This window comes from Lathamus discolor, chromosome 19 (assembly GCF_037157495.1).
Source record: "Lathamus discolor isolate bLatDis1 chromosome 19, bLatDis1.hap1, whole genome shotgun sequence".
Taxonomy (NCBI): Eukaryota; Metazoa; Chordata; class Aves; order Psittaciformes; family Psittacidae; genus Lathamus; species Lathamus discolor.
Window position 1 is genome coordinate 1,012,717 of NC_088902.1, and position 22,269 is coordinate 1,034,985.

General features: G+C 45.9%; 1 protein-coding gene across 7 annotated transcripts in view; it reads left to right on the plus strand.

Annotated features, from left to right (window-relative positions):
* Window positions 1-22,269, plus strand: part of SRGAP2 (SLIT-ROBO Rho GTPase activating protein 2) — a 93,696-nt gene that overhangs the window by 49,007 nt on the left and 22,420 nt on the right. For 6 of the 7 annotated variants that reach the window (XM_065698720.1, XM_065698718.1, XM_065698723.1 and 3 more), the window contains exons 5-14: window positions 1,292-1,354; window positions 4,262-4,477; window positions 4,922-5,050; window positions 9,281-9,505; window positions 10,944-11,045; window positions 11,675-11,872; window positions 16,350-16,434; window positions 18,752-18,779; window positions 20,348-20,378; window positions 21,800-21,860. In XM_065698720.1, coding sequence (XP_065554792.1) covers window positions 1,292-1,354; window positions 4,262-4,477; window positions 4,922-5,050; window positions 9,281-9,505; window positions 10,944-11,045; window positions 11,675-11,872; window positions 16,350-16,434; window positions 18,752-18,779; window positions 20,348-20,378; window positions 21,800-21,860 — 1,138 coding nt within the window. The remainder of the gene's footprint in view (window positions 1-1,291; window positions 1,355-4,261; window positions 4,478-4,921; window positions 5,051-9,280; window positions 9,506-10,943; window positions 11,046-11,674; window positions 11,873-16,349; window positions 16,435-18,751; window positions 18,780-20,347; window positions 20,379-21,799; window positions 21,861-22,269) is intronic. The other variant, XM_065698722.1, reaches the window with a different exon arrangement.

A 22,269-nucleotide genomic window follows, 5' to 3' on the forward strand; every position in this document is an offset into this window, starting at 1 on the left:
GAGCTCATTTGGAAGCACAAAGACTTGGGTGTTTTGACAGTTCAGCTCTTAAGCTGCTGCTTTTCTTCTTCAACCTGAACATGCATTAAAATATTCATTTTCATCTTTCGCATAATTGATGCTTCAGCAGTTTTACAGTGAATGAGCAATTTTGTGCAGGAAATAAGCAAATGAGCTGCAAAGAGCTGGGTGAAGGGCAGGCGATTGGTCCAGTCTTGAACCAGCGTGGCTGAAAAGCTCCTTCTGTGTGAGAAGTTCAGTGCTGAGGGCATTTCAGGCAGAGCCAGTCACTTCCATTAATCATCTCCAGTGCTGAGGGAAAAGGCAGTCATAAAAATCTTTGCCACCCATATCAGTGCAGTGATGAGCAGCAGCTTCAGCTTGCTTCTTTCGGAGGTGGAAAAGTGTGGATCTTGTTTCTGGCAGTGGGTTGGAACTGGAGGAGCTTTCCAAGTCCCTTCCAACCCAAACCATTCTAGGACTCCATGGAACACTGCATCTTCAGCGAGCCATTTCTACTCTAGTATCTGAAGGTATCCAAGAGTGACCGTGCCCTGGTGAATCCAGGAAATAAACTTAGTATGTGCACACAAGTGAAAGCTGCAGATCTTGCAGCAAGGCTTCCCGCATGGATCTGTCTCCATAAGGCTTTGCCAGGCCCCATCTGAGCACCCTCATATCCTCAGGGATCAGTACAATGAGGTGGCACTGGCAACTCGTGATGTGTGTGGTTGAGGGACAAGGAATAAGGGTGAGAGGGGTGGGCAGGCGGTGACCCAGGGCTGGCAGTGAGGTGCAAGGTCAACGGGAGGAGCAGCAGGGCTGCCTGCAGAGATGGGAGTGTGAAGGATGTGGTGGATGGCTTTCATGTACTTGAAGTATTGCCTGGTTCATGGTACGATGCAAGAGCATTCCTGTTGGCCTCCTTATCCTGCCTTTCTTTAGCTTCCATACTGACCTGTCCCACATTATCGTTCTGCTTGATCCTGCTAAAATGGGCAAATCCGTGTGTTTCCAGGCTTGCACTGTTGAAAATCCCACGTTCTCTGGAAATCTCCCTGTCTCCGGACTGTCAAGCTTCTCTGCCTGTGCATATGTAACATTTCACTGTATTAATCCTGTTTGTACAGTTTGACCAGCAGTGGCTCTGGGCTGAGCAGTTATTGGATTTGCTGGCATAAATAGCAGTGCTTAATCGAGCCTACAGTATTTCTAGCTGGGGAGCGTGCTCACTTCCTCTGCCTTTTCACTGTCTTCCCCAATTAACTTTCATTTCTGTGTTTTGTTGCAGAGCAAGGAAGTGGGATTGCAGCTCCAGGAAGACTTGATGAAAGTCTTGAATGAACTCTACACGGTAAATCAAACTGATTCTCTTGGCATCTTTTCAGGCAGAAGGAAGAAGTGTTTGACTTCTCCCAGCCTGCCGTTACAGCAGGGACTAAGCACCAAGGCTGATAAATGTCTGCAGGCTGTGCAGCTCAGGGCGGCTGGTGCTCACCAGTCTGTAGAGCACCATAAATCTCACTTACTCGCTCTATTCCTCTGTTGTTTCAGCTCTGTAAGTGTTGGCTCCACTTCTCAAAGATCTCACCTTAATGCACATCTACTAGCTGCAGTGTTGGGTTTAAAAAGAGTAAGACATATTATAGACCTTGTAACAGTCTTACAACACCTAAAGGGGCTACAAGAAACCTGGAGAGGGGCTTTGGACAAGGGCCTGTAGGGACAGGCCAAGGGGACTGGCTTTAACCTGCCTGAGGGGAGGCTGAGATGAGCTCTTAGGCAGAAGCTCTTCCCTGCGAGGGTGCTGAGGCGCTGGTACAGGGTGCCCAGAGAAGCTGTGGCTGCCCCATCCCTGGCAGTGCTCAAGGCCAGGTTGGACACAGGGGCTTGGAGCAAGCTGCTCTAGGGGAAGGTTTAAGCTCCCTTCAACCCAAACCATTCCATTATTAGAATTACTTCCAAATACACTGCAAGTCTTTAGCCCGTGGTGCTGTGTGGTCTCAGTGTACAGAAGGCAGCACACGGCTTCAGCGAGGGGGACCCACTGTGTTTATTTGTTCCTCAGCTCTTTCAGCAAAACAGCTCCCTTTAGAGTCATTCTCCTCCATCTGTGCTCTTTGCTTCCCAGTCTATCCATTGGAGACACTGAGAACGAGGCACTGCCTTGGGAGGGAGAAGGAATGTGTTCATAACAGTTCATACGCTGCTCCGGGACGTCTCTGCTCACATGGATGAATGGAAAAGCCTGTTGCTTGATTAAATTCTTGCTTTCTGCAGCTGTTACTGAGCTGGTTCTGTCTGAAAAGCAGAACCCACACACGGTTTTGTTGCTCAAAATGTCCTTTTGTTTGTCCTTCCTTAATGATACGCTGGGTCATTACACTGAGGTACGTCTCCTTTGCTCTTTCAAAGGATCCCAGCCTGGTTTGGGTTGGAAGGGACCTTAACGCTCATCCAGTTCCAGCCCCCTGCCGCAGACAGGGACACCTTCCACTACAGCAGCTTGCTCCGAGCCCATCCAAAGGAGTAGCAGAATCCCTATTTTCAGGCAAAATGGGTAGGGATGAAGGCTTTAGTTTTCCTCCATAGAGAAAGCCTAGAGGATTATAATGACCTGTAAGTTTTTGGTAGGAAGTGTCCTGTGTCAGCCCATGACTGTGCTGTTGCCCTCAGCAGGCAGAGCTTGTGGGTGCCAATGCGGCACCATCAGCAGGGTAAAATCATTAAAACTGGGATTTCTCTCTCTGCTTCTCTTGCTTTCTGCCGGTTCCACTCTCAGTGATAGAGGAAAAGAAACTGCTTTGCCTCTATTATTATAAATGCCTGCTTTATAGTCTAAGCGTATGCAGGAGCTGAAAGTGTGTGTGTGTAAATTATTCAGCGAGTCTCTCTCGAGCACTGGCTGCACTCACATTCTCTTTCATGTTTAAATACAACGTCTCTTTGTATCTGAAAACCTTTGCTGATCACTGCATGAAGGCAGAGCATGTGTCTTCCTTATGTAAAATCACGTTACGGTTCAACCTGAGGTGAAATAGGTATAAACTGGGGGTTCATCTGAAGTAATTGATTTGCAAGGGGGGGCTTTATTAATGCTGGAATGGCAGTATTGGGGTGCATATGGAACTGTGCATTTGGGGGGGCCCTATAGAAATGGTATCATCATGATGTTTGTTTAGGTATGTTAATTGAATTGCTTTGCATTGATGGATGAGGAAATCTGGTTGACATGTTATGTCCTTGGGTGGTTTTGTTCTGCTTCATTAACACAAAGCTAGACATGAATATCCTGTGACATGAAGGGGCAATATTCCTGTGGCTATCTATACTTATCAGGTATGTGCTGTAATAAGAGTTGTCTATCCAGGGTCCAGTACCCTTCTCCCTGAGCGAAAGAACCACACTCTTTTAATACTGTTTTCATTAGATAAGGTGAACAGAAGTACTTCTACATCTCCAATTGGATTTAAACAAATGGAACCTGAGCTGCTTTGGCAACCTTTATGTTCAGATTATTGATCTGCTGGATGGTTCCTTGGGATCTGGGGTGTTTAAAGGCCTGAGTCATCCAGGTGGAAGACTGACAGGCATTCCTTCTGCAGCCTTACCTGCTGATGAAAGCTGTCATTTCCCAACATTGGCATACAATTTCCCTTGAATAGCGAGGAAGCTGGGTTTGATCTGTATCTGGTTTTGGTTTCTGTGCCTCCTTTATTGGATCGTACAAGAAGGCTCATGCCAAAGTGAAACAAAGAAGCAGCTGCAGCATCATCCTCTTTGATTTCAGATTCTTTCTGAGAGCTGCACTTCCACTCAGGCATCTTCTGTCCTGCTTTGTTGAGATGGGAAAACTCCCATTTTGCCAGTTGAGATATTTCTAACTCCCAGTTACCAACCGGATCTGGCTTCTTGGGCACTGTTTGGATGTGTTTGCTTAGTATGATACATAAACACGGTGGGCATTTATATATAATGTAAATGTGATGGGCAGCTGTTATGAAATAGGTATGTTAAAGAAACGTACAATTTTGGGGGTTCATTGGGAAATATGTTGAAGCACATGACCTCCTCCTTAGGATTTTGTCCTTCCTCACCCGAGAGCTTTCCAGATATATCATTCGTGTTCTCCCTAAGGCTTGGTCACGCAGCTAAAGTAAGGCAAAGCATATGGGTGCCTAGTTTGGTGGTTAGGTAAACCCATTTCTTCCTCAGCAAATGGAACTGTGGAGCTCTGACTCTTGGCTATCATTTTCTGCAGGTTATGAAGACCTACCATATGTACAACGCTGACAGCATCAGTGCTCAGAGCAAACTGAAAGAGGCGGAGAAGCAGGAGGAAAAGCAGATTGGGAAGTCGGTGAAGCAAGAGGACAAGCAGACACCGCGCTCCCCTGACTCAACTTCCAACGTCAAGTTTGAGGAGAAACATGTTCGACGGAGCTCTGTCAAGAAAATAGAGAAAATGAAGGAGAAGGTACTGCCCTAGTGCTTGCGTAGAGTGCTTGGGGAGGATTTAGGTTCTGAAAAGACCAAGTTTAGGCCTAGCTTCTGTTGGAGGAGGTGGGGTGCCTGCACCAGCCCTCAGACTGCCTATGGGCTTCTATCAGCCACCGTGGTAGCGCTGGAGCTGGGCTGTAACTTCATAAACCCACCTTGTTCCTTCATTCTAACCTCAGTCTTCCCCAACCTGCAGCCTGTTTTAAGAGAAGACTTGAAGTGCACAACTGTTTAGTATAGTACTGCTTAAAACCATCCACATAATTAATCTAAGTCTTTGAGTCTTGATGAAATGGAATCCAAATGAAGAGAAATGTGTGAGCACAGTAAGATTGTGCAGTGTTCTCTGGTGTTACTAAGAATGCTACTACTCCTGCTGCACCTCTTCATAACCTCTGTTCTGTTTGTGGTTCTCTTCTAGCGCCAAGCAAAGTACACAGAAAACAGACTGAAGGCTATTAAGGCAAGAAATGAGTATCTGCTGGCTCTGGAAGCCACCAATGCATCTGTATTCAAGTATTACATTCATGACCTGTCTGATCTCATTGATGTAAGTGCTTGCTGCTTGGGTGCCTGCTATGAGTATCATTGCCACTAACCCACATGGGTTTTTCCTTCGTTCTTCAGCATCTTCTTCACTGGTACAGCTGGTAACCTCTGTACAGCTGTGAAATGAGGATCTTGGATGGGCAGCTTAGAGGGTAACAACAGGCATAACAACAGGTCACTAAGCTGTTAAGTGAGCTTTTTGTCGTTGAGTAACACAGTTTTGTTGCACAGATAGAAACTCATGCAAGAAACCTGAGACTGAAACGTGTAGAAGGAGGACTTGCTTAGTTAACATAGAACTCAGCTTCAGTATCACAGTTGCGTGACATTTTTTATTTACTATTTTAAGCAGACAAGCAGGATTGCAACGCAGAGGCACATTTTCAAACAGAATGTTAACTGTAGAACCGGTAAAGCAGTTGGTAACAGAAACTGAGGACAGAAGCATCTTCTAAAGCTACTTTTAACTTGTTTTGCAAAATTCCATCTATTTCAAGGCTAGTGCTTTCTCTAGCGTATTTCACAAGAGGGATGAACCTCCCTGCTTTTTAGACCTTCTGTTCTCTGATACTCCAATCCACCAGTGATGGAGGTTTTGCTTGCCTCTCTGTTCACACAAAGGAATGAAGAAATTAACTGGCTACAGAAACTAATCCCCCATTTCCTTAAGGATGCTCTCTGCAGAAACTGAGTAATGGAGCAGGAGGTTATTCCCCAGCTACCTGCAAGCTCTTGTGTTCAGGGGACATCATGCCTGCTTTTAGTAAAACACACAACAAAGCCCTCTTTTCACCGAGTAAAACCAGTGAGGAATCCTGAGACATCTCACAAGTACTTAACTTCCATCTTCACTGGGCAGAACTGGAGTACCAGCTGCACTGAACACCTTGTGTCTGGGTCACTGCCTGCTGCTTGTTCTTAGTCTGCTTGCCAAGTACTGCTAGAGCCACTTGGCTGCAAAGCCTGGAGGGAGCTTGCCTTGTAGGAGGGGGAGGTAATGATGGAAGTGTCTCTAGGTACAGGCAATAAAGAGCACTCAGATCATTATTAATTAGTCAGCTATTATCATAGCTAACAGTATATATAATGCATTTACTCAGCTGATCATAAAATGCCATGAAGTGCACTTCTCTGCTGGGTGTTTATTTAAGCCTGTCCTTTGGAGGTCAGGCTCCGCAGTACTGCATGGTTTGGGAAACACTGTTATTGTAAAGGGTCGTGATTTGGACAATTGCTGCGCCAAAGAGCCCTGGTTGGTTTGTACCTGCTGCCTGTTCACACCTTTTAAACATCTGCTCGACCTGAATTGTGCCATTTGGTTTGCTTTTGTAAATATACAGTAAAGAGTCTATTCGGATTTCACAAACCCAGAACAATGTTTGATTCCTTTGATGCTGATGGATCAAAAATTAACAGAACCACTGATGGTTATCAGAAGCATCTGACTTATAAATGTGATTTTTACGCCAGCTTTAAATTCTCTTCCTTGATTTAATCCTTTGGCGATACCGCATGTTGAAATAGAATCTAAAAGCAATCTTCCGAGTTGCTTCCAAGTAGATTGTGTTTGGGCAAACAGCATTAAACTCGCCATGTTTGTACAGCCCATTGTGTGCTTCCAGTGTGCAGGGCAGGGTAGCAGTGAGTTAATTCTCCATCATGAGTCCAGAGCAAGAAATTGTTCCTGACATAGCCCAGTAGTTTTGAATTTCCTGACTTTGGGGACTGAGGCAGCTCTTTGATGCTAATGAAACATTACAGTAATGGGGAAGTTTGGATTAACTCCTATTTATGAAAGGGTCACTAGGACAGAATCTAAAGAAGATAAAACGTGTGGGGGTGAGTCCTTACGGTGCTCTCCCTGGAGCAGGGTTACTATTGGTGTTTACTCCAGGATCTGAGAGGTTCCTTTCCAAATGTAAATTGCATTCTAAACCAAGAGGGCTCTTTCTTCTTAAATCTTCTGTTTGGGGCGTGTTTGTAAGCTGCCAGCTGGCAAAGGGTTAATGATCTGTCCTGTTGGGAAGTGAATTTGAATGGGTTATCATTAAATTCTTATAAAAAATTGATTTCCTTGGAGAATGATTTCATCAAACATTTATATAACCCAGAAAAGGATGGGGAGACTGAGACATTTATAAATGTGGTACGTTGGCCTCTGAAAAATGTTCAAGTGGGGGAGTGGGCTGAGAAATGTTTTCTGTCACATGAAGCCAAATGTTTCAGTGACATAAAGCCAAAAGCTTTCTTGTGTTCATAGAATCCCAGCATGGTTTGGGTCGGAAGGGACCTTAAAGCTCCTCCGGCTCCAAACCCCTGCCACGGGCAGGGACCCCTTCCACTGGAGCAGCTTGCTCCAAGCCCCTGTGTCCAGCCTGGCCTTGAGCACTGCCAGGGATGGGGCAGCCACAGCTTCTCTGGGCACCCTGTGCCAGCGCCTCAGCACCCTCACAGGGAAGAGCTTCTGCCTAAGAGCTCATCTCAGTCTCCCCTCGGGCAGGTTCAAGCCATTCCCCTTGGCCTGTCCCTACAGGCCCTTGTCCAAAGCCGTTCTCCAAGGTTTCTTGGCTTAATGTAGTCCTGCTGCTTAGCAAGGTGGTGTGTAAAATGCGAAGTCCCATTTGGCTTTCCAGTACCACCAGTCACCTCCCCTCATGCAGTGGATCAGCTTTGCCTCTTACGCAGATGTGTGCTGGAGGAGGGCGAGCACAGGGAGGACAAACTGCTCACCCTGGGTGAGTGTGCAATGGTCTGGCCCACAGCAGGAGGGGAGGAGAAGCCACTGCTCCTGTTAAATCTGAACTGATGCTGATCCTGGCTGGAGTGTTGATCCATCTCAGTCTGGCTTTCCCCAGATTACTGCAGAGAGCAGCACTGTGATGTGCATGCAGAAGAGCGGCTGTTGATCCAAGACTGCCTCCACACGTGCATGTTCTCAATCAAGCATCTTTTGTTGCTTGGGCTTTTTTGGGGCTGGTTTTTGTTCTTTCTGATTGAATATAATATCCTTTAATTCTCTGCCACCAGCCTAACCGGCAACTGCAGCTCTTTTTACCACCTGCCACAGCTGGTTGGCACAGGAGCCAGGCATCGAGCAGCATGTGGTGACAGCAATTCTGAGCAGGCAGGGAATGGTCTTCTCCCTCCCTCTTTCCTCCCCTTCCTTTTCTTTTTGCGTTTGCACACAATGACAGTGATGAGACCCAAATGATGGGCGAGGAGGAGATTTCATGTGAATTTTGCTTACAGAGCAGTGCAGCAATCAAGCAGATGGTCGCTTTCTTTCCTGTTGGATTGTCTCCTAGTGTATGTAATCTTGCTTCTAACTCCAAGAAGGTGGGCTCCTTGCTTGCTCCCTTTATTGGATGTCTGAAGAATTCAGGCTGGTTCCGATCCTAATGAAAAGCTCCTTTCTCCCTCCTGAAACGTGAAGAATTGGCTGCGCAGCCACGGTGGAGATGAAGCTCCTGGATTGCCTTCCAGTGACATCATCCTGGTGTCACAGCCAGGAAATTCTTGACCACGACCACTTTCTGCTCGAGAGTTTTGCTCTTCTGTTTCACCCCAGCAATGAAGTCATCGCAGCCGCCTGCTCCTTGCTTTTTGGATGACTCTGCTCTTTATGCCTGTGATGTCCCGGTCATGTTCTTGCTGTCTGAAGTACACTGAATTAAGCAGCTTTCTGTTTCTTTGGTAGAAGTATTTAGATGCAGATCAACTCCTGCAGATGATCCAAACCCTGTGGCTTGTTACTACAGATAGTACTTTAGTGCCTTGTTTTCCTCTTACTTGGAATAATTTTGTGTAAGGATTTTGGGTTATGTTCAGTGGGAATCAATGCCCCTGAAGTAAGGGTAGAATTTAAAGAAAAAGGCTGCCATGTTATTGAACATACCCACTTCCAGGGTGCTTTTGTTTAACACCACTAAATGAAGTCTTTATTACTCCATGACTGCAAACTACTGTAAGTTTAAGCTGTTCTTGTCTTGGCACTAATTATAACGTGATACGGGGTTATAGGTTGAAAGTTCTGTTTAGGGCCTGCTCTTAGGACCCCCAGTCAAAGTGCCTGTGCAGTCAGTGAGACCTGTGGGACCGTGCTGGTACCCAGAAGATGATAAAGCATCCACAACTTGCTATCCATTTAGATAACTTCTGGCTTCAGAAGCATTTTAATATCCATTGCAGGATTTCTTTGCTTATTCATATGGAATTGTGTGTGTTTTTCCAGCAGTGCTGTGACCTGGGATACCACGCTAGCCTCAACAGGGCCCTCAGGACGTTCTTGTCTGCTGAGCTAAACCTGGAACAGTCAAAGCACGAGGGTCTGGATGCCATAGAAAACGCCGTGGAGAACCTGGATGCCAACAGTGATAAGCAGCGCCTGATGGAGATGTACAACAACGTCTTCTGTCCACCCATGAAGTTCGAGTTTCAGCCGCACATGGGTGACATGGTCAGTTTATAGCCCTCCTCCAGCTCTAGCTCTGTAAACACTTCCACCTCTGCCTGTTTATTGCCCTTGTCTTTGATAGATAGACTCACTACAAGGCCACCTGCTTGGCTCTGTTTTGAGGAGGATGAGAGAAGCTTTAGCTGATGTAAACATTAAGCAGAGGCTCATGGCACAGATGTCAGAATATGGCTCTTATTTTTTGACTATCAAAGCTACTGAAGCTGAGAATGCTTCATTAAGTATTATACTTCATGGAGTATAATACTACGTGTGGATAGGAAACAGTTTTAGCCTCTCATTCAACCCACAAGATTACCCCTTCACCCCGAGACAAACTGAAGTTTGAGATTTGAAGGGGCAACAAGAAACTTAAATGCTGGTTTTGGGAAGGAGTTGAGTGTGGAATTGTAGAGTAGAAAAGATGTACAATGGTGCTTTGTGCATCTTCCCTATGAGACAAAGCCGTCGGAGGATTTTAGGTTTTGGCAATGGAAATCTCTGTCTTTTTAGGTTTATCAAGATGTGGTTACTCATCTGGGAGCTATTTAAAGTCACACAGGCTGAAACCAGTTCTAAATGGGAACACATGTGCAATGCAGTGATTTAGGTCAATTGGTTGGATTTCTGGATTTGCCTCCTGAACACGGAGGAAACACTGTCAGGTCTCTTGAAGCCAACCTCTTCTTCTAGGCTAAGAATTATAATCACTGCTTAAGGCTCCTCTTTGTTCCTTCCCCCTTAAGTGAAACCCTCAGACTGCAAATGACCTCTCTCAGTTGTTCTGTACTTTGGAAGTATCCTCGAAGATCCTGGGAAGAAAAAGCATCACCTGCAGGCTGTCATGCACTTAACAGCTCCCATTCGCTGGATCATTTATCTTGGTTCTTCTCAAGGCCAGGCAAGGGTTTATCAGTGCAGGCTGATGGCCTTGGTGCAATGGTCCTGCATATACCAGATTGAATATGTGATGTTTTGTGATAAAACTCCAATTTCTGCCTTTAAAAAGTAGCCTTGTGCATGAATTGTGCCTGTTGCTGCAGTGTACAGGTAGTTGAGCTGAGCCTGCCCCAGGCTGTCTGGCTAATGCATTGAACCACGTTCTTCCTGATGTGCAGTGGGATTTAGCCTAATACCTGTAATAAAGCACGTCAGGCTTCCAAAACACATGACAAGCTTATAGGACTGCGAGTAGCTAATATTTTCTACTACTTCTTTGATGTTCACATTCTCTCTTGCTCCCTTTTCAGCACACTCAGGAAGGGAAGTGCTATTTCTGAACACGGACCTTTTCCACTGGTTGAAATCCAGGGCTACAGAGTTTTAAGTGAAGCACTTTGGGAGCTGTTTGCTTCTAATCATTGAATGAAGTAACTGCAGTGTTCCTGATTATGTGTTTCTTCCCCCTCGCACTCTAAAAGCAGTGCTCTTTCTCTTCCAGGAGTCGCAGCTGTGTGCCCAGCAACCAGTCCAGAGTGAGTTAGTGCAGAGGTGTCAGCAGTTGCAGTCTAGATTATCGACGCTTAAGATTGAAAATGAAGAGGTGAGCTAATGAACCACAGATCAACAACCCTCTTACCACTTCCAGTGGGGAGTGGGGGCTGGGGAAGGAATAACCTTACTTATGGCACACAGGATGCGAAACCAGTAATACCTATTTATTAGTAGAACCATAAAATGGTTTGGGTTTGAAGGAACCTTAAAGTTCACCCAGTTCCAACCCTCTGCCACGGGCTTGGACACCTTCCACTAGAGCAGCTTGCTCCAAGCCCCTGTGTCCAACCTGGCCTTGAGCACTGCCAGGGATGGGGCAGCCACAGCTTCTCTGGGCACCCTGTGCCAGCGCCTCAGCACCCTCACAGGGAACAGCTTCTGCCTAAGAGCTCATCTCAGTCTCCCCTCGGGCAGGTTCAAGCCATTCCCCTTGGCCTGTCCCTACAGGCCCTTGTCCCAAGCCCCTCTCCAGGTTTCCTGCAGCCCCTTTAGGCACTGGAACTGCTCTAAGGTCTCACCTTAAGGAGCTTTTTCTTCTCCAGGCTGAACCAGCCCAGCTCTCACAGCTGCTCCAGCCCTTGCAGCATCTAGTAAAACACTTCAGGGTACTTACTACCTCTGTGTTTTCTTGCAACACCCTATCCTCATTTTTTATGTACTGTAATTCCTGCTGGCCAGGTTAAGAAGACTATGGAAGCTACGCTCCAGACAATCCAGGATATAGTCACGATAGAGGACTTTGATGTCTCGGACTGCTTTCAGTACAGCAACTCCATGGAGTCTGTGAAATCCACCGTCTCGGAAACATTCATGAGCAAACCCAGCATTGCCAAGAGACGGGCCAACCAGCAGGAAACAGAGCAGTTCTACTTCACAGTAAGGAGTTAATTTGCAGTACAAGCACGTGTAATGTATTTAGAATTGCACTCACAGGAGAGTGCAAACTGATACTATCGCTTTGCAAAAATGCTGCTGTGATTGATTTTTGGACAAGCAGAGTAAGTATCTTAGGGTTTAAAAGCGGGTGCTTTGAATTCGTGACAAATAAACAGGGATCCCTTTGTTGATGCAAACTTCGGCTGTGGATAAGTTGTGTAAAATTTGATTTCTCCTGCATCTGAAAGGATTTGTCTGAGGGAGAGCTCAATTGCTTGTAAATACCAATTTCGGGAATTACACAAACTAAAGGAACGTTGAGCTTTTTCATTTTTTGTTGTTACCATCTTACAGTTTCAGCTCACATCAGCTTTTAATTGAGTCGATGCCTTTTTACAAGATGCTAAGAGCTTTTTAGATTGAATTTCATAACAGACTCTGTGTTTTTTATGCCTAAATTAGATTGATGTTGAACTGTTGAATTCATTTCCATTTAAAAGATATTTCAAACCAGCAGATGAAAATCGTACCTCTTACCCTGGTTACTTTGTCATTCCTTTGGGCATCTTTTGCTATATTTAATGCCCTTTACATTCCTCTTCCAGGAATGGTGTTAGTTATTAGAAGCCTGAAGTTTCTGTGCAGATTAAACTCGCTGGCAGGATGGTTCCTGTCAGGCTTTGACTTAAATAAATGAAAAAGCCTTTGTAGAAGGTGAAGCTGGTTATTGAAACTGTGCAGAATGGAGCTGGCCATGGAAGCCCTCTCTAAGCAGCCTAATCGGATGCTTGGTTGATTGATCTACTGCCCTTTATTAGGATTTCAAGCTCTGAATCTATAAGGAGCAGGTTGTTCAATGTATGAGCAAACACTCCTATGGATGTTAATGAGACTTGAGGACAGAGCTGTGCAGTGATCTGGGCGAGGCATTCTTTGTGTAGGGGGAAAAGCAAAGTGTAGTGCAGAACAGAGGTTTAAATCCCCACATACCTTATGATGTGCTAAATGCTGAGGGATAAGAATGGAAAGGAAAATACTAGTTTGAAAGAATATTCTGTATTAGTGTGTACTGCATTGCTAGCAAGGCAGAGTTCTTAGGTAAAGATAGTGATGCCACCATGGGGATTGAATTGAAGGAGTACTGCCTGTAGTATCTCTGCGCTAGTATAATCTGTATTTCCACTAGAGGCATGTCACTGCACGCTGGTGCTGAGACTGCTCTGTTGTTAAGGCTTTGAAGGAAGATTTGTATTCAGAATAGAAGCTTAAACTTCCCTGTGTCAGTGAAAGGCATAGGAATGATGATTGACTTAGCGCTGAGCTAATGCAGACAGCTTAAGCAAGGAGGCAGCAGCGACTTCAGGGAGGCAAAACTGGGGATGTGGCCTGGGTACTACTGCTGTGAAACTGGAGCCAGCATGAGGCTGTGATGGGTGTGGGAGGGTGCATAGAATCCCAGCCTGGTTTGGGTGAGAAGGGACCTTAAAGCTCCTCCAGCTCCAACCCCTGCCACGGGCAGGGACCCCTTCCACTGGAGCAGCTTGCTCCAAGCCCCTGTGTCCAACCTGGCCTTGAGCACTGCCAGGGATGGGGCAGCCACAGCTTCTCTGGGCACCCTGTGCCAGTGCCTCAGCACCCTCACAGGAGAGAGCTTCTGCCTAAGATCTTACCTGAACTTCCCTGTTTAGCAGTCTGGTTTGTGTTTGGCTTCGTTATATATGCCACCTGATCAGGGGTTCCCACTGCAAAAATACTGCAGTAGGTTTGGACTCAGAGAGGATGCCAAAGTTGCATGGCTGTGAGGAGCTGGTAAGTGCCAAATGCTCAGTTTCTTACAACACCCCTTCCCCTCTTCATTTTTACACCACCAAAATAACATGATTTGAGGATATTTCTGCTGCTTTGCGTCTGATTGTGCTTAGTCTGGCTCCAGCTGTGCTCTGCTAGAAATTAAATCCTTAGGAGTTCTCCTGGAGTTTGATTATTTTCTTCCTTTTTTTACTGTTTTTATTTAAGCCAGAAATCAAAAGCTAATGGCTCTTTAATTCACTGGGAACAGCCTGAAGCCTTATTTTAAAATGAGGGGTTTTTATTCATAAGCATACTTGTAACAGGCAGGGTACAGAATGTTAGGCATGAGGAAACAGAATGCATGAAATGCTGCACTGAGGGCTAGGAGCCTTCTCTTCTGCTCCCTTCTAACAGTCCCTGGTACCCATCTGCAGGCAGGCAATGGTCTTCAAATGACCGCTACTGATGCCACAGAGCCAGAGCGATCAGCCTCTGAGGATGGGCGAGTGCCAGAGCGTGCTCCATTTAACTGATGGAGCAAAACACAGAGTTGGGGTCTGGGGAGCAGATTCTGCAGGGAAATGTCAAGAAATATGGTTGTTTTTTTTTGCTGCAGTGATCATGTTTCCTGTTTTCTTCTAAAACAACAGAAAGTTGAATTATTAACTATAGGAAGTAGTAACTGTAGGAAGCGCTGAGACACTCCAAAGGGACTTAATTCTTGTGACATTTTTCTTCCAGTGTTGTCAACCAAAGGGACATAAAACACAGACTCTGGCAGTTCATTAAAGGCCCAACACAGACATTTTTGTCAGTACACACGACTGCTGGAGGGCTCGTGCTGGACACTTCCTTAGCTCCTGGAAGGTTCCTCCCACCCTCAGTGCTGCTGCTGGATATCAGAGAATCCCAACCTGGTTTGGGTTGGAAGAGACCTTAAAGCTCCTCCAGTTCCAACCCCTGCCACGGGCAGGGACCCCTTCCACTGGAGCAGCTTGCTCCAAGCCCCTGTGTCCAACCTGGCCTTGAGCACTGCCAGGGATGGGGCAGCCACAGCTTCTCTGGGCACCCTGTGCCAGCGCCTCAGCACCCTCACAGGGAAGAGCTTCTGCCAAAGAGCTCAGCTCAGTCTCCCCTCGGGCAGGTTCAAGCCATTCCTCTTGACCCGTCCCTACAGGCCCTTGTCCAAAGCCGCTCTCCAGGTTTCCTGTAGCCCCTTTAGGCACTGGAGCTGCTCTAAGGTCTCCCTGGTGCCTTTTCCTCTCGAGGCTGAACAACCCCGCACGATGTATATGTGTATATTCCATCACAGTTCTTCACATCTTGCATGGCGGCTGCTGTTGTTATGACCTGCATAGGACAAGCAGGGTCCAGGCACTCTCACTGCTAAAATACTGTTCTTTACCTCAGTCTAATTTGGCTATACTGGACCAGAACCCAAAGAAAATGGATGGATTTGGGGAAAGATGAAGACAAGAACTGGGACATTACACTATTAAGTGTGAATCCTTTCTTTGTGTTCATTTTGCTAGCTGAACGTTTCAAATAGCACAGGCCATTCTTTAGAATCAGGAGCTATTTGAAGAGTTCTGCTCTATGTATGTAAACGTGTCCTAATTATAATGTGGACAGCTACTGTACAGCAGTGTCTTATGCACTGCAGCACCCTGGAGATAAATAATGCTGTTCTGAGCTGCAAAACAAGAGATGAAAGAGCTGTAAAAAAAAAGAACCCCAAGCAGTTGTAGAGCTGTGAAAAACCAGAGAGAAGGAGGGGGGGAAATGACTGCATGGCTGTGTAATGTTGCACCCAGAGAACAAATCTGAACTTCAATAATATCTGTATTTGTTTTGTCCCGTGCCCCCCCTGCAACCCTGGGTATCATCCAGCGTGGAGGCAGACGCACTATTTGACAAGTAAAGTGGGGTGAGGGAGGTTAAGTGAGAGAAGCAGCACAGTAGCAGCCTTTTAGTTTGTTAAAACAGATTGTTCATTCACTGCCCGTGACGTGTGAGGGAAGTGCATTCCCATTCCGCCCTGTCTGCAGGGGAGAGGCAGGACAGCTTCTCGGATGGCTTGAAAAGATGCCAAACATTCAGCTGATTCCACAGTGAAACAATAGGAATTGCACTGCAGATCTGGATGGACTGAACTCCAGGTTTGCTGGAGAACCCGGGAGGACTTGGTTCATCCTCTGCGCCCTAAATGTCAGCGTAATTCATAGGATCATAGAATCACAGAATGGCTTGGGTTGGAAGGGACGTTAAAGCTCATCCATTCCAACCCCCTGCCACGGGCAGGGACACCTTCCACTAGAGCAGGGTACTGCAAGCCCTGTTCAACCTGGCCTTGAGCACTTCCAGGGATGGGGCAGCCACAGCTTCTCTGGGCACCCTGTGCCAGCTCCTCAGCACCCTCACAGGGAAGAGCTTCCTTATATCTAACATAAATCTCCCCTGCTTGAACCCATCCCCTTATCCTGTCGCTTCAGTCCTGATGAAGTGTCCCCTCCAGCATCCTTTTAAGCCCCTCTTCAGCTACTGGAAGGCTGCTATGAGGTCTCCACTTTACAGCTATGAGCTCTTCATTTCTCTTCAGCATCGTGTTCAGAATCCAGTAACCTAAAATGCAATCAAAGAAATTAATTTTCCACTCACAATCTTATTTTTTTTTCCACTTTCACAGAAAATGAAGGAGTATCTGGAGGGCAGGAACCTGATAACGAAGCTCCAAGCCAAACACGACCTTCTTCAGAAGACCCTAGGAGAAAGTGAGTCCTGGCAGTGCTCATCACTGCTAGTAGCCAGCCTGTTGCACTTGCCCAGTTAGTGAGCTTCATGCAGTGGGCTTGGATGTCTGATGCAAAGTGGCCATACTCCTGGTTTCTGAATTTATCTTTCTGCTCTGCATGTTGGAGAAGCCAAATGACCTCTGTGGCTGTTGGATTAATGGTGCACAGAAAATGCTTAATGAATCACTAATGGATAAGATGAAGCACACTCCCCTCACCCCACGTTCATCTTGTCCTCTCCCTGTACACGTGTGTTCTGCTTCTCTCTTCATGATCGGTATCAGGGTAAACCTTGACATTAACAGTTTACGGCTGGTTGAGCAGTATTGCCTTGTTAGCCTGGGCAGAAGTTCTATTTGCATGGTCGTTCAGCTGCTTCTCACCTCTGTGGCTTCACTCCAGACCGAACCAGTGCATGTGAGCCCAGGCTTTTATTAGAAGAATCAAACACATTTCAGAGCATGTCAAATATGTTGCCTATCCAGAGGGCATTAGTCAAGGGGCAACAGCCAGAGCTGACTATGCATTTGCTGTTAGTGTCAGAACAAAGGCAGATTTCTTCCCCTTCATGGTATGGGCAGATCCTGTTGGCCAAACGCACTTAAACTATGCATCCAAGTTTCCATAGAAACCTGCCTGCCTCGTATTTGCAGAGGAGAAGGTTTTAACAGTCTAAATGTCAGGTCAAAAGAGGGCTCAACTCATTCCTGGGTTGATGTTCTGGAGCGGGGCTCGTGTTTTGATCTGGAACTTAACTGGACTCCCCAAGGTTTACGGTGTGCAAATCTTCTGAATGAAAACTTAAACAGCATGTGGCCTTTGAAGTGCTTTGCTTTCCCTTTAAAAATGCACTATAAAACCTGCAGTACTTATTGCTGCAGTAATTAAGAGTTTCATGTTTATCAGACCAAAAGCACAAGGTAAGGAAAGGATGCTGGCATCATTTGGAGCTTTATTGTTTAAAGCTGCTCGTCTCTTCAGCTGTAGAAAGGGTGATTGAAGCCAAAGATCCGTGTCCTTAGGGTATTTTGCTTTTGCTTCTAAATATCTCCAAGTGGCACCCGGGCTGCCCTGTGACTAATCACATTCCTGGATCATAGCTGACCTCTGCATACCAAGCCCTGTTTCCTCTTAACCTGCCTGCCCTTTGAACCCATCTCAAGCTGTGGTGGGGGAAACGAAGAGGAAATTAAATGTGATTCCTGTATTGCTATGCAGATTTAAAGGCTGCTTCTGTTTTCACGTGGCTGCTTTGCAAATCAGAGCTTCCTCAGTCCCCCTGTGAAGGGACCCAGTGTGTGTCAAGGAGAGCTCACTTTGTCATCTGTGAGATCAAAGGGAGGTACATTACAGCTCCACAGTAGCAGGTTAATGGTACAAACTGGGGACCGTGCCTAGGCTTATCCATAAAATGTCCCTTAATTGGGAAATGGACAAATAAAATTCCTTTCACAAGTCCCTGGAGCATGATTAGAACCTTTAGTGAAAAATGAGCTGCATGTCCTCAGTCGCTGCAAAATGCATGGGTTTCTTCTAATTCTTCTTCTTCTTTGGCCCATCCTCAGGTGACATTTACTAGTCCTCTTGCAAATTACCTTAATCTAAAGATGACAAGTTCCAGTAATAAAAATAGCAGCAAGTCTTCCTAGCTACAAGTAATTATGTCCCTGCCTACTGTACACATTTGTCACCCTTCTATAGGAGCCCCTTGCTGTTGCCGTAGCCATGTCATTTATATATATGAATATTCTATGATGGGAATGGGACAGGTGGCTGGAAATGCTGCTTTGGAATAACATTTTCCTGTCAATTATGCACTGTTTTGGCTCTACGTGGGGAGAGGAAAGTGGCTATCAAGATGTGTGCAACTAATTGTCAGCCATCAGCAATTAGATGTTTCCCTCGTTCATTCTTCCAGCTCCCCAGGAGCAGGAAGGCAGCCATAGGGAAGGGGGATTTTTAAGCTGCTGTAAATCAGTGTGGTTTCACTGATGATGATCTACACCAGCAGAAGGCCTTGCCTGGACAATTCCCAATAGCACAAGTTTTCTGGGTCTCTTTCCTTGTGCTGTTATTGAAACGCTGCTGCATTAACAGGAGCCCTTAGCATGGGGATGGGCTTCTGTGCTGTCCCCAGCAGTGCTCCTGCGGGGAGCAACCCCTGTCCAGTTCCCCAGAGATGCCTCCTCCCTTTCCAATGGCTTTCCTCTTCCATCTCCTTCCAAACCTGGCTTTACAAAGCTGTTGAAAGTATTTTTTCCATTCCTAACGCTGTATTTCTTTGTCTTCTTACCAGGTCAACGGACTGACTGCTCCCTTGCCAGGTAGGTATGGCTCAGGGGATGATGTTTTAAGGCCAAACTGCCGTTCTGGATCTATTACCAGCCCAAGATCTGTATCTGTTGGTTAAAAATACTTATTTAGCTAATATATAACCAAGTTGCTGCTAGTTCATACAGCTTTGGATACCATCACAATTACCTGCATCAGTGCAAGGTAGTGGTGCAGCTTAAGGATCTGTTTAGTAAGCTCTGGTTGGGTGAGTAAGGAGTATTTCTTTGGATGCAGAACCTGCTTAAGCACCTCCCCTTGCTTGCTGGGGTCCTGGGTTGCCATCTCCATGGCCTCCTCTGCACTGGCTTTATCAGATCCACATCCCTAAACAAATTGGCAAGCCCTTCATCCCATTGACACTCTCTGGATTGTCGCACTGTAGAGGCTGTGGAGAATGAACTTTTCATTTATAATTAGCTCTAATCACAGAACCGTAACTAAGCTTCTCCTCATGGGCTTTTGCTAAAACATAACCAATCTCCATCTCCAAATTGATGGATTCCAGGAGCTCCACTGGTCACGAGGGGCTGGAGCAGGGGCTGTGCATCATCCTGCCTTGTTAACAAAAGGAAGGTGATTGCTACCGATCTGGAGTCATTACTACTTTTCAACATTCCTTCCAGCAAAGCAAAGCTGACAGGTCCTAATTAGAGCCTGACATCTGTAATAATAAAATATTATTCATCATGAAACACTTTTAAATAGCAAAGAATCATTACTGCTAATAGCTTAAAAGAGACCTTATTGTCTGTGACAGCCCATGGAATCGCATTTCTTTCTCTTCATTCAGGTTTTGATTGGGATAAAAGGAATTTCCCCTGTATTAATACATTGTACAGCCTTTGAAAAAATCACACTTCTCATCACCTGATTTAGAATTCAGCAGCCATCTACCCGAGCAGGGAATTGGCTTCAGTGCTGCAGTAGGGCCTCTCTTCTATTATCCCTCATGCTTCATTTTTACAAGCTGCTATAGGAATTTTCAACCCCAGTAATCAATTTGGAGGGAAGAATCCTGGCCAAGCAAGGCTTATTTACCCTATTTTCTACAATTAATGTCTACCCGCAAAAATAAATGAGACCATGATGGCTTAGCCTGGTTGGTGTGTGCTGTTTGAGGGTTCCCCAGTGGAAGCTGTTAGCAGCACTGTAGGAACCAGTCTGCTCCCACCTGCTTCTCCCCTCCATGGAGCAGCTCTTTTGGAGCACAGCTCTGAGCAATTGATAACAAACTTCATCTTCAACCAGGAGCCCTATAGGACAGATTTCCACATGGCTGGAGTTAGAATGTCGAGGGTAATCTTTTATCAAAGCAGTGGACTCCCTGGTGCCTATTCCAGGTTTTTAGTGATAGAAAGTTACTGAAAATCTGTCTGAAGTTCTGTGAGTTGAGTGAGACTAAGTCCCTGTGATTGACTTGTCTGTCTGGCTCCTTCCCTCCTCCAAAATACATGTGGTTTGGAATTCCAAACGGACGGACAGGGATGGTAGAGGATTATCATGACTTTTCTCTTCTGTTTTTCCCTCCTGCACCCATGGATGGTTCGGCTCTCCCCAGTGGCAGGCGCAGCTCCACAGTAAGGAAGCAGGTAACAGACATTTCCTTAAGTAGTAAAGCAGGGATGTGTGTGCAGGGGGGGACAGAGGGAAAGCAAGCAAGTGCTTTTTATCCTTCCTCCCTCTCTTACACGAATCATAGGCTCATGGAATGGTTTGTGTTGTAGGGGGCCTTAAAGCTCCTCCAGCTCCAACCCCTGCCACGGGCAGGGACCCCTTCCACTGGAGCAGCTTGCTCCAAGCCCCTGTGTCCAACCTGGCCTTGAGCACTGCCAGGGATGGGGCAGCCACAGCTTCTCTGGGCACCCTGTGCCAGCGCCTCAGCACCCTCACAGGGAAGAGCTTCTGCCTAAGAGCTCATCTCAGTCTCCCCTCTGCCAGGTTAAAGCCATTCCCCCTTCTAGTAAGAAAGACAGCAGGGGTGCTTTGTTTCCCTGGCTGTGGTGGATAATCTGTTACTCTTTAGTACCTGATGAGCTCAAATGTGTTTCTTTGAGATAGGGGAAAAAACCAAAGTATTTCTTGTTAATACTGTAAAGATAAAATTTGGCTTGGAATTTTCTTTCATACAGTCTGTCTTGGGGGACTGCTTTGTACTTTTTAGGCTCTTTGTACACTGGAAATGAAGTAAGAGAGCAAGTTGCAGTTTTGATGTGCAGAGTCAGACCTTTCTTGTTTATTAAGCTTAATTGTTGTCCCTAATTGCTCTAAAATGGTCCTTACCTCTGCTGAAAATGAATCCTGTGTGTGCTGTGATTGCCATTTTCACAGGTAGCTTCTGAGGTGTCTCAGGAGCACATTCTGCCTCTGGTTTGGAAATCTGAATTAAAAAGTGATGTGTTTGCAAGCCCTGGAACCCACAGGTCGCAGTAGTTTAATGGGGATTAATGGGGTTTTGGGATTGGCACCTAACATTTAGAACTGCTTGGAGAGGTTTAATCTCTGCTGGGGACCCAGAATATGTGATTCTCTGTGAGTTCCTACTACAGAAACGGACACTTCAAGTGTTAATCGCGTGGTGATTTTACTCACTGGCATCTGACCTTAAGCAAACTGCAGCACTTTGGTTGCTCAGTTGCTGTTCCCCAAAATGGGAGGAATAACTGCAGCCACTGCAGAAATTCAGTTGTCTGGAAAGTAATCTGTGAAGTAGAGACCAGCAAAGTGTAAAGGCTCATTTCCATTCTGAATGTTGTATAAGCTGGAAACGGGCCATCTAGAAGATGTTATTGCGTTGGGGCCTTGAACTGACAACTGTTTGCTGTGAGCAAGGACCTTACTGAATGGGTTGTGACCGCAGTCACTGCTGGGCTATTCACTAAACACATCTGGAACTGCCTGGAAGCAGAAGGTGGCAAATGAGAGGATAATATTGCTTTCCATTCTTCTTCTTTTCTTCACTTTCACCATCGCTCTGCGTTCTGACTGCTCTTGTTTAAATCCCTCTCTCCAGGATTCCTCACAAGCCATTCCCCTGGTCGTGGAGAGCTGCATACGATTCATTAGCAGACACGGTGAGTTTATGAACAAAGGGAATCCGTGCAAATATTGTTCTTCCAACAATATCCCTTTGTTTCTTGTAAAATAAGGGTCCCAGCCTTAGGTACCACTCGTGCCTCACCACCACTCACCTTGCTTTGAGCCCTGAAGTGTGGCCTTCAGCACCAACAATCAGTGCTTTTCCTAGAGGAGGAGGAACACACTGTAGGAGTTCAAGTAGTGAATTAATTGCTTGCTCATTGCCACAATGAGATGATTTATACCTGTTTCCAAGGTTAACTTCACAGCCGTAGATGCATAAAGATTTTATATGTTTATTGTAATTTGCTTTCATTTTTAATCGGTATGATTTGTTACGAGCATGGAAATCAGCTGTGAATTAACATATGTAGAAAGAGATGGAATTTATCTTCATTAACCACT